Source organism: Xenopus laevis, chromosome 5S (assembly GCF_017654675.1).
Source record: "Xenopus laevis strain J_2021 chromosome 5S, Xenopus_laevis_v10.1, whole genome shotgun sequence".
In the NCBI taxonomy this organism is placed as follows: domain Eukaryota; kingdom Metazoa; phylum Chordata; class Amphibia; order Anura; family Pipidae; genus Xenopus; species Xenopus laevis.
The window spans coordinates 92,385,065-92,397,669 of NC_054380.1; the positions used below are offsets into that span (position 1 = coordinate 92,385,065).

The following is a 12,605-nucleotide window of genomic DNA, read 5'->3' on the forward strand; positions in this document are numbered from 1 at the left end:
CTATAAAATTGGACTTTTAAAAAAAAATCACAAATTTTTCTGAATTTATTAAACCCCGAGGATAGAAAATCAGAATCAGAAAATCTAGCATCTCAGACCTGTGGAGGTTGCATATACTGTAAGTCAATGGAAGACGTCCCAATGATTTTCTGATGTGTGCTGGGTTTCGTGCAATAACCCGAAGTTTTCTGAGTTTTCTGGCTAAAAAGCATAAGAAATATGAGTTTTCGGGTGAAAAATCCGAAAAAAAATTGTGAAAACCAGATGTAATAATAAATAAGCGTAAAAACCCATACCGTTTTTTTTATAGGAGTTTGTAGCAGAAAATGTTCAGATAAAATCGGACTTTGATTAATAACTCCCTTAGATAATAATGACATCCACAATATACTCTAAGGGGTTTATTTACTAAACTCAGAATGAAAAAATCCTAAAAAAATTGTGATTTTCTAAAATAAAATCTGACTTTTAAAAAATCACAAATATTTCGGAATTTATTAAACCCAGAGTATGGAAAAGTCAGAATCCGAAAATCTGGCATTTCAGACCTGTCGAGGTTTCATATAAGTCAATGGGAAAAGTCCCAATGTTTTTTTGATGTGCGCTGGGTTTAGTGCAATACCCCGAAGTTTTCGGACAAAAAAGCATAAAAAATCAGAGTTTTCAGGTGAAAAATCCCAAAAATCTTGAAAATCTGATTTTTTTCCCGCAAAGCAAATTTTCGGGAAAATTTTATAATACTGTAAATCAGTGTAAAAAACCCGAGTGGATTTGATCGGAGTTTGTTGCAGAAATTGTTGAGATAAAATCTGACTTTTTATTTAATTAATATTTATTTGTTAAATGTTTTAGCTTTTGTTTAGTGAAAAAGTAATCAGTGATTATACCTTTTTTTGTTTGTAGGAGCTTGCCACCCCTGGCCACATGCACCTAAATAGAAATCATACATTTGATCATGTTTGAACCAATAAGGATCAATGACACCTCTATTGGACACTATGGGGCAAATTGACTTCGCTCCGAAGTTGCTCTTGCGTCGGCTTCGCTCACTTCTCCAAGATTCGTCAGGCGTAAATTCGGCAGGACATCGCTCACGAAGATCCGAAGTTGCGCACAGGTGACCTAATGCTTGCAAAGTTGTGCTTGCGATATTATTATAAGCATTCCGAAGTTATGCTAGCGATGCCTAATTAGCATACCACGTGCAGTTAAAGTACAATGGACATGTATGCTGCAGGAACTACATTACACTACACAAGGCCAGGAAAACGTAATAAAATATTTTAAAGGTCTTATATTGTCCTACACATGTGGAGGACGGTACCCCAAAAATGTTTTCGATCTTTTTCAGTCTATCACCCTGTTAAAAGTAAAAAACGCCAGCGTTTTTTGGGACTTAGAACAATTTTCAACTTTTTTTTTACAAACTATCTACTCTATTGCACTTTGCCTGGTCTAACCTGGCGAAAGTAAACTCTGGCGAAAGAGTAACGTTCAGAAAATAAAAAAATTAATAAATTTGCGTAGTTACGTCCCTTCGCCAGAGTGCAACTTCGCCTGGCATTAGGGAGCGAAGTAGCGCTAGTCTATCTACTTCGCTAGTGAATTTTCGGCAGGGACAATTACAGAAATTGGCAAAGTGGCTATCGCCAGCGTTAGCCACTTCGTCCCTTAGTAAATTTCCCCCTATGTGAACACATTTTGTTAATAAGAAGTGACCAATCTCCTGTATAAATCAAAAAGAAACATACAACATTTTAAAACATATTTTTTATCACCTAAATGTGGTTTGAAATCTTGATGCATTATTTTTCATGTGGCAAAAATGGTACAATCTCTTCTTTCTCTTGAATTGTCCAAGGGCATGTTGGCAGATGTGAAGCAGCTTCTGGGAACTGAATATACTCAGTTCTAAAACCAGGCCGGCTAATGGTGATGGTGGGAGTTGGAAGAACATCAGTTTTACTACCAAGGGTGATTTTCTGAACTACCACTTTAGACCTCCTCCAATAAGATTTCCTCCTCCTAAAAGATTTCCTGTCAGCTTTTTTGCCACCTTTCTTGTCAGTATGTTCTTCTGATGAACTGTCATGGTGTTCAGAGGAGGTAAGATTTTTGTGATGATGGTGATGCCAATGGTGTTTAGAGGAGGAATGATTTGGATGATGATGGTGATGTTCATGGTGTTCAGAGAAGGTGTGATTTGGATGATAATGATGGTGATGGTGGTGGTGGTGATAATGATGAGGTGGATGCTCATGATGGTGGGGATGATGATAATGATGATGACGACCATGTTTATGACCTTTATGTGAAGGATGATGTCTGTGTTTATGATGGTGTCTACCTTTCTGAGACTTATCCTGAGACTTCTCCTGAACTGCTGCCTCTGGTTTTTCCTGACCCTCAGGTATGTTGACTTCTCTTTCAGGATGACTTGCATAAGGTCCATGATCATCAGGATAATGAGAATGATCCTCCTGACAAATACAAAAGTAAATCAAACAATATTTGAAATTGTTTGTCTAGTGATGTTTATCCTGCAAGGTGTGCTTATAGTAAATCAAAAGGTTATTTCTAAATGTAACTGCAAGGCTTGGACTACTAAAATTGTTCACACTATTCATAAAAGTCACTGCTGCACATACAAGCTCCTTGCACTTGCAAGTACAGGTATGGGACCTGTTATCCAGAATGCTCAGGACCTGGGGTTTTCTGGATAACATATCTTTCTGCAATTTGGATCTTCATACCTTAAGTCTACTAGACAATCATGTAAACACTAAAAAAAACCAATAGACTGGTTTGCTTCCAGTAAGGATTACTTATACAGGTATGGGACCTGTTATCTAAAATTTGCGGGACCTGGGGCTTTCATGATAATGGATCTTTCCATAATTTGGATCTTCATAATTTCAAGTCAACTAGAAAATCAAGTAAACATTAAAAAAAAACCAATAGGCTGGTTCTGCTTCCAATAAGGAATAATTATCTTGTACAAGGTACTGTTTTATTCTTTACAGACAAAAATGGAAATCATTTTAAAACATCCTGATTAATTAGATAAAATAGAGTCTATGGAAGATGGCCTTTCCGTAATTCTAATCTTTCCGGATAAGGTGTCCCATACCTGTATCTTAGTTTGGATGAAGTACAAGGTACTGTTTTATTATTACAGAGAAAAAAGGAAATCATTTTTAAAAATGTGGATTATTTGGATAAAATGGAGTCTATGGGGCAAATGTAACTACCTCAAAAGTTGCGCCAGCGTTGGCTTCGCCACACTTCGCCACACTTCGCCACACTTTGCCAGGCGAAGATTCGCTAGGGCTGCGCAAATTCACTAAAATCCGAAGTTGCGTCCAAAGGTAGCGAAGTTGCGCTAGCGTTAATTCGTCAAGCAAAGCAAAGTTACGCTAGCGATGCCTAATTTGCATACTGCACAAATTTAAAGTACAATGGATGTATATGCTGCAGCAAGTACATTACACTACGCAAGCCCAGGGAAACTTAATAAAATTATATAGAGGTCTTATATTGTCCTACACATGTGCCCACAACGTTCAGTAAAATCGGCAACTTAGTGAATTAGCGTAGTTACTTCCCTTCGTCAGTGCGCAACTTCGCCTGGCATAAGGGTGTGAAGTAGCGCTAGAGTCTGTCTACTTCGCTAGCGAAATTCCAGGGACCGTTAGTAAATCGGCGAAGTTCCGAAATTATGTCACGCTGGCAAATTTTCGCTAGCGTTAGCCACTTCTGCTTTTAGTAAATTTCCACCTATGGGAGATGGCCATTCTGGAATTTGGAACTTTTTGGATCACAGGTTTCTGGATAATGGATCCCATACCTGTATCTTAGTTTGGTTCAAGTACAAGGTACTTATTTATTTACAGAGAAAATAAAATTATAAAATTGGATTATTTGGATAAAATGGAATCTATGGGAGATGGCTATTCCATAATTTGGAGCTTTTTGGATTACAGGTTTCTGGATAATGGATCCCATACCTGTACTTGCAAAGGCAGCACATGGTGGAAAGTGCACTTTTTGGTCACAAATCACAGTGGTGTTTTTCCAAAAATGTCATTGTTGGTGTAATTGCAATGCATCAATCTAGATGCAAAAGTAGTGTATATCTGGTAAATTACACTCCAGCCTAGACATGGTGGTTGTTCCACTAGTACATTACATAAATATGTGCTACAGACTTGCAGTAAGCAAATCACATGCTAATGCCGTTATTAACACTGCTCAACCTAAAATCATGTAGAAACTGCATCCACTGCAATATTGTATTTGGTGTCCAAAAAGTGAGTCAGTTGTTAGTGTGTGCTGTAATGTTGCTCAAACTTTATACTCTACATGCTTATGCACAAAAAATTGCTCCCTAGTGTAATAACCCATAGCAACCAGTCATAGTTACAGTATAACCTCTCATCCAGAGCTTCACTCTTTGTTCAAGGGTATCATTATGTTTGCTACAGTCTTCTCTCACACTGATTAATTGTATCTTTATTCTGATTAACACTGATTAATTGTATCTTTGTAACACTACAATGTATGCCAATATTATTAATTTATTAACATTAAAATTGATTTAATACCTTTGCTTCAAATATATCGCAGGAAACTTGGTTGTCTTCTATTGTCTCTATTATGCTTCCAGAGCAAAACCCAAAATGCTATAAAAATAAAAACAGCTTTATTTATTGTAACATAACATTATCTTCATTGTCCTGTCATAGTTTTAGAAATTGCTATATATATATATATATATATATATATATATATATATATATATATATATATATATATATATATATATAGCAGTCCACGAAAGCACTCACAGCAGTCGCCATCAAGCGTGTATCAAAAAGTCATTTATTAGTGCATGGATATACCATGCACTAATAAATGACTTTTTGATACACGCTTGATGGCGACTGCTGTGAGTGCTTTCGTGGACTGCTACAATTACTTTTGGTTAGCACCCAGCAAGTGATCATGTGAATGGTGAGTGCCGATAATCTTTTCATATATATATATATATATATATATATATATATATATATATATATATATATATATATATATATATATATATATATATATATATAGATATATATATATAGATATATATATGTATATATATATACACTTCCACTTTGTGGAGCAGTTAAATCAACTGGAGAGTCCAGTAAAATTGAAAATGAATTTCAGCAAAGACAGAGAGAATTTTTTGGATGTGACGATCTATAAGAGTGATGGGAGGTTACAGACATGTATATTCACCAAGCCTACTGACAGGAACACCATATTGCATTATGGTAGTCATCATCCCAGGCACCTGATAAATTCACTGCCCAAAGTCGCAAATGTTACGGTAGCCAGGATCGATAGAGAGATCTCCAAGAGGAGACAGGATTTAAATCGCAGTGAGCTGTTGCAGGTAGGGGGCATGGTCGCCAAATCCGAGATAAATAGATCAGATAGACGCCGACCAGAAAGGGAGATTTATTACACTAGCCAGTATAGTTCGAAGAGTGCTGAGGTTAAACACATTGTACTGAAATATTGGGATGTAGTGTATACGGATGAGCAGCTGAAAGGAAAAATAAGCAAAAAACCCAGATTCAGCTACTCACGCTCAAGGAACCTAAAGGAGCAATTGAGTCCCTCAGATCCAAGGGACAAATATGACAAGAGACAGGACAGGTTGGGCCCAGTTGTACGACCGGGAGTACACAAGTACAAGGGTTGCGTGATGTGTGGTACCCTGATTTTAGGAACCCACTTCACACGAGTATAAGGGCAGCCTTAGACCCAGACAGGGCCAAAAACAGAAGCAGAAGTGATGGGAAGCAAGATATAGCCCAGCAGCCTGTCGCTAAACATTGGGCTGAAGCCAAACATGATGCCTCCTCTTTTAGGTGTATGCCCATTGAACAGGTTAGAGCGCATCCGAGAGGAGGCAATACGGAAAAGATGTTGCTAAAGAGGGAGGCGTTTTGGATTTATGAGTTAATTAAATTGTATGATCCCCCACGGCATGAATGGGCAAGTTAACTTAAGTTGCTTTTTGAATTGAAGTAATAAGAAAGACATGTAAGTTAGCAGACAACTGACTTCTTTGTAAATTCTCAGTAGTTGTTACAGTGTTATAGTTAGAACTGGATGTAACGGTTATAATTTTGTTTCCATTTTTGTTTCTTTAGGATTTGTCACAATTGGATCTTATGGACACTGTAACTTGAACCTTTTTGTGAGACACATTGGTGACATCTTGTGGATGTTTTAATGTATTACAAGTACACATTTTTTAATGACAACATGGACACGGTTTTATCAAGAAAGTATTAAATATTTATTCACGTATTTAAATTTTTATTGAACATGTATAAATGCATATATGGTTGGCATATGAATGGCAAATATGATATTGTCACTTTTACCACCAATAATCACTTGCTATTGGTCAACAGATGTTTAATTGCACACATGATTTGTGTTAAAGTGTTAATCACACGAGAGCACTGATTGGTTTGGGCTTATGCACTATGTTATTTAATGTGAGTTTTTTAATGTTTGTATCATCCTTGAAAAAGGTCCCAACAGGGACCGAAATGTCGGGCATTGATACGATGTAAAATAAAAAGATTGATTCTTAAAATTGGGAGTGCTGGTCTGAGAATAATTGGTATATATATATATATATATATATATATATATATATATATATATATATATATATATATATATATATATATATATATATATATATATATATATATTTATATACCAAACAAGGGAAAGTTGTGCTCACCACTATTTTTTAAAACCATTAGGCGGGGGTGCAATGAGGGTGTGACCACAAAATACATATAGTCAAATACAAGAGTCCTCTGCACTCAACCCATTATCAATATATTTAAGACAGCGACATTTTGTGCATACTGCTACTAAAAAATGCCTTACCCTTTAAACAACACAGGGATTGTTTGTCCATATATTGCAATATATTTAAGCTGGCCAACTACGTCAAAGTCATCCCATATCTGGCCAGTCCTACGCTTAATTTTCATATGATTCATTAAGAATTCAATTGCTTAATTATACATTTTACAAAGGGACTAAGTTTTACCTGCAACTTACTAGCTGCTTTCAAAGTAAAACTCCCAAACTTGGCTGCCCTTTTATTAGACACCAGTGGGATCACCTGACTATAGTTGGGAAGGGTGGGAGCTCCAACATGGAGCTGGTCACTGCTCCTGTATAACTATAACAAACAAGGGAAAGTTGTGCTCACCACTATTTTTTAAAACCATTAGGCGGGGGTGCAATGAGGGTGTGACCACAAAATACATATAGTCAAATACAAGAGTCCTCTGCACTCAACCCATTATCAATATATTTAAGACAGCGACATTTTGTGCATACTGCTACTGAAAAATGCCTTACCCTTTAAACAACACAGGGATTGTTTGTCCATATATTGCAATAAGTTGCAGGTAAAACTTAGTCCCTTTGTAAAATGTATAATTAAGCAATTGAATTCTTAATGAATCAGATGAAAATTGAGCATAGGACTGGCCAGATATGGGATGACTTTGACGTAGTTGGCCAGCTTAAATATATTGCAATATATGGACAAACAATCCCTGTGTTGTTTTAAAAAATATTGTCTGCCACTCCACCCCATGTCATGTGACTTGTGCCTGCACTTTAGGAGAGAAATGCTTTCTGGCAGGCTGCTGTTTTTCCTTCTCAATGTAACTGAATGTGTCTCAGTGAGACATGGGTTTTTACTATTGAGTGTTGTTCTTAGATCTACCAGGCAGCTGTTATCTTGTGTTAGGGAGCTGCTATCTGGATACCTTCCCATTGTTCTTTTGTTTGGCTGCTGGGCAGGGAAAGGGAGGGGGGTAATATCACTCCAACTTGCAGTACAACAGTGAAGTTTATCAGAGCACAAGTCACATGACTTGGGGCAGCTGGGAAATTGACAATATGTCTAGCCCCATGTCAGATTTCAAAATTGAATATAAAAAAATCTGTTTGCTCTTTTGAGAAATGGATTTCAGTGCAGAATTCTGCTTGAGCAGCACTATGACAGTATCCCTTTAATAACACTGTCCACAAAATGGCTCCTGCCTGCTTGCTATAATTTTGAATTGAAGGAAACAAGATTCAAATAATTTATATAGTGTAATTAAAGTTCATTTTGCTTGACCAATGTGATAAAATAGGATTTTGAATAATTTTTTTAGGTGACGGGTTCCCTTTAAATGTTGCTTTCAATAGCAACTACATTTACAAATAACATTTCAAGCACTGGCAATTTTTAATAGATTCATATTGAATAGTTGCTAATAATTGTGTTTTCTTTTATTAGGCAAAAAAAATATTTTTTGGGTTGGCATGTCCTTTAAAAATAAACATTTCTTACTTTTCAGCCAACTGTTTTAGTTATGTTCCACATAAGCCCTGTTTATGAAACTGATGTTGAAAAAGGAGGTATATTACTCCTCTAATCTAGGAAACAAAAGAGCACACTAGACACTTGACAAAGGGTATAGCCCGAAACATGTTGTGAACTCTGCTTCCCAATAAAGAATATTGCAGTCAACTTTGCTGCCCTGGGTTTGACCACAACAATTCGCATTACTGACAATTTATGTAGTCTGTGTTTTAGAAAGTGCAGTTGTTACTATCTGCTGTATACTTTTAAAGCCCAACAAAATAAACCTTTGCTTTACATCACAGAACTGACAAATAGCATGCAATGGACAGCAGCTTCAGTTATACCCTGCCATCCCTTTTAAGCCCCCCTTCCCTATTTTCATTCCAGGAGCTGATGCTAAACCCAAAACACTCTGGACTGTTACCTATCCATGTGAACAAGGCCAATGCTAGCTAACTGCACATCCTTTTAGCTTTGGCCAAAGTGGCATGTCAGGCCATATCAGAGGATACCTCCAGATAAGTTGGAAAATATAAAAGTTAGCTGAACAGATTCACAGGACTTCTAAAAAGTAGAGAGACTTTATGCCTTAACAGTTACCAAACACAATATTTACTTCTTTTTGCATAGGACGTGTTTCAGTGCTTCAGAAACTCTTGTAATTAGGCACAGACATGTTTATGCTTTCTCCCAAATAAGTAATGGAATATTTTGTTTACACACATAATCTGCAGTTACAAATGGAGTATATTTTGCTTTGAATACTTCTCTTCTAACTAATAAAATGTGGGGGACACGTGACATTTCTTAAAGTTTACAGTTTTTGATTCAGCCATCTGTTTCTCATCCCAAATTCCACTTTGTACCTGAAGTAATAGTGCAGTTGTAGCAGATCAATTTCTGTACCCTCCATGGCAAGGATATGAGAACGATGGCTTTGCACTCTCCAAATACCTATAGGACAAAATAAACAAGAACTTCAATTTATACCTCAAAGAAAATGTATTTGCATTTGTAGGGATTTTATTTTTTTTAAAATATGTACCCATTGAAAAGGAAAATTTGAGTAAGATCTCAAACCCTTTAACTATAATTGGTCTGTAAGTGTGTGCACCTTGCTTAAGCCCTAGACCCAAAACTGTGGCAGTAGGTGTGCACACACCTCCAAATACAGTTCTAAATTCTAGCTTCTGGAGCTTCTAAAAAAGCACGTGTACATATTTTAAATAAAATTAATTTAAAAACCTTATGTAATTTTAAATGCTGTACTATGAGGTTGGAATACATTAATTTTATTATGGAGGGGGCATGGGGTCATGCACAATTTTCAGTGCAGTAAAAAAGGTTCTGAGGACCCAGGGCAAATACGAATTGAGTGCAAACAAAGTGTCATGGGTAAATAATGCTTAAAGGGCACCTGTTGGCCAAAAATATTATCCCCAAACAAAGGTGTGGGCTAATAGAGCTCGCACTCTGGTTGAGGTCAATGGTATACTTTTTAAAAAAGAATTCCCCCCGCCAGCAGTAGGACACTTGCACCGGGAGGGAGCTCCCAGTGTGAGCGGTCATGTTGTGCATAGCTGACGTCACGTGCATGCGCATAATGAGAAAGTCGCGGCATTCGCTCATTATGCGCATGCATGTGCCCCAATATGGCCAATTGTACTGGGAGCTCCCTCCCGGTATGGGGAGCTCCCTCCCGGTATGGGTGGCCTAGCGCTGGCAGGGGGCAATTTAAAAACAAAAAACACTGTTACCCCGCTCTTTTAGCCCACACCTTTGGTTGGGAATAATATTTTTGGCCAACAGGTGCCCTTTAAGGAGCCAGCACATTCTTGTTTCAATAATGAAAATAATATTATTTTGCCAAATGTATTTGAGCACATACACACATGTTTGAAAGGGCAGAAAGAAAGAATACTGAGCATGGATAACGTGGAACTTTTTGAGGAAAAATTGCCCCATGTCTACTTTAGTAAAAGCTGAGAATTAAAATATGGAGGGTGCAGCAGAACAGAAGCCAACACAAGTTTCAGTTTTGAGGGGAATAATTATGTTATAGTGGTACTTAACTGTTTAAGAAAGTAACTTTGGCATATAAGTACTTACCCATTCATGGAAGGAATATGGCTCTTCACATTCTTCCGATGGTTGCCCACTTAAGACACAACATTTTTTTTCGAAAACATCTATAGATGATAGATAGTGCTTGCAGGATATTTATGTGACTTTACCTGAGGGCAGGAACAAACCCACACTCAATTGTTAGCACGGTGTATTGTTAAATGTACTAATACCTGAAATAAAGCATTTCAAGCATCTACTATATCTATCAATCTATCTATCATCTATCTATCTATCTATCTATCATCTATCTATCTATCTATCATATATCTATCTATGCACAACAGTTTTCTGTACATGATAAAATGTTCTTTCTTTCTATCCTGCTGTCCATGTACTCTGCATTTTTAGATTCTGTTAGATTCCCTTGCCAAAAGTAACATAACATTATAACCTAGTAATGCAAAAGTTTTCACTTTCAATATACCTGACAGTGATATTAATTGGAATCCATGTTTACTTACATGCTGCTCATATGCCTCTATGACAAGCAGGGGTTTGAATATAAAGCCCTCATGACCTCATTCATTGATCTTTATTGATCAAATCCAAAGCTACATGTACTTCCGATTCTGTAGTATTACATTGTATTGGGTCTACAACAGGAAACACTGGACTTGTAGCCTTACACAAGGACACTAGCCCAAACAAGACTAATATAAAGACACACTCCATTCTGAATGAGCATGTGGCCCTGTTAAACATCTTCCAGGCATCAAATTATATAATATGGCATGGTGGACATGTGACTTGTACTACAGACTTTGGTGACTTCTTTGTATTGATATAACAACAAATAAAAGGTTAATGATTACTAATGATGCTCAGTTGCTAAACTGGTACTGTGTGCACAACAGGTCACTGTCCTAACTACCAAAAATGTTATCTTTGTTGGCATACATTTGTCCTTATTTGTGTTTAGCTAATAAGCTACAGGTGTATTGACAGCAATCTCATGTTCTGATTTTATATTGAGATATGTCAAGTGAAACACAATGAACCTACTAATAGCGTCATTGAGTGCAAAAGATGTAGAATTGCTCTATTCCCTTACTTCCCATATGGCAGCAACCGTGAGATTTCTCTCCCGCCCTGTTAGGTAGGACAAGTGGTCAATCACAAATTAACTAACCCCGCCTATAAATAGGAGTTAACTCCCCCTCCTCATCAGTGTTTTCTTTTCCTACCTGCGGTAGTTAAGTAACTGATGTTTTTTTCTTTTCTCTTTTCAGTATGCAGCTGTCCAGGTCCCAAGGGGGCTTGATGACCGCAGGCATAACACCCAAGGGGTAAATTGCCAGGGGTAGATTACTGCCCTTAGGTGTTGGTCTATCACCTCATTATGCAGCCTTAGGGTTGCCAGTCCGAAAGATGGGTGATGGAGACGTACTGATTGTTCAGCGACAATTCCGCCCACGATAATTCCCGGCGCGCAACATTTCCGCCGCGCCCATCAGAACGCTCCCGACTCCTTGAGAATCAGGAGTATGTTTGTTTTTGAAGTGAGTGGGCACCTCACAGTGACTTCTAAGGCCAATGTACACTCTGGAGGAGTCATTGGTGGTCAGAGGACGCTGGTCCTGTGAGTATAAATCATGAAGTCATTTACCCGCGTTGCCTTCTAAATGTGGAGGAGAGTACACGCTAAGAGCTGTGTTGATTCCTGCCTCCTGTGTAGGCTATATGGTATCTGGTGGTGACCCCCTCCTTTTTGGTAATATGTTCAACAGAAACTAATGGTGTTGTTGATGTCCACTGTTGCAAATAGTGAATCACCTCCAAAGAAGCACAGGAATTCTAAACATTTGCAGTGCAGAGCTTGTGATGATCAGCTGCCTGATAATTATGGCAAGAGATTCTGTAAGCAGTGCTCAAAATATTTGGCGGATAAGGAGATGGGAAATACCCCACAGACTTCAAATTCCTGGATTAAGGATATTGTAAGATCCACCATAAAGGAGATGTTATTAGAGGAGTCAGATAATGATTCTGCAGTATCCTCAGAAGAAGTTATTTTTCT

At 37.5% G+C, this 12,605-nt stretch overlaps 1 protein-coding gene across 1 annotated transcript; it reads right to left on the reverse strand.

The window, feature by feature from the left end:
- Positions 1-1,784: 1,784 nt before the first annotated feature.
- LOC108717447 (histidine-rich glycoprotein-like) lies at positions 1,785-4,859 on the reverse strand. Its single transcript, XM_041564120.1, has 3 exons — positions 4,848-4,859; positions 4,605-4,682; positions 1,785-2,480 (listed from the first exon to the last, which is right to left on the reverse strand). Exons 1-3 carry the CDS (start codon positions 4,857-4,859, stop codon positions 1,806-1,808), a joined length of 765 nt encoding a protein of 254 aa, XP_041420054.1. The 3' UTR covers positions 1,785-1,805.
- Between the last annotated feature and the right edge of the window lie 7,746 nt (positions 4,860-12,605).

What these genes read in the sequence shown, in the direction of transcription:
- LOC108717447 (XM_041564120.1), bottom strand. An exon ending in GCGATATATTTGAAGCAAAG is followed by an intron (nt 2,481 to 4,604) that starts GTATTAAATCAA and finishes TGTATTTGTCAG; the next exon opens with GAGGATCATTCTCATTATCC.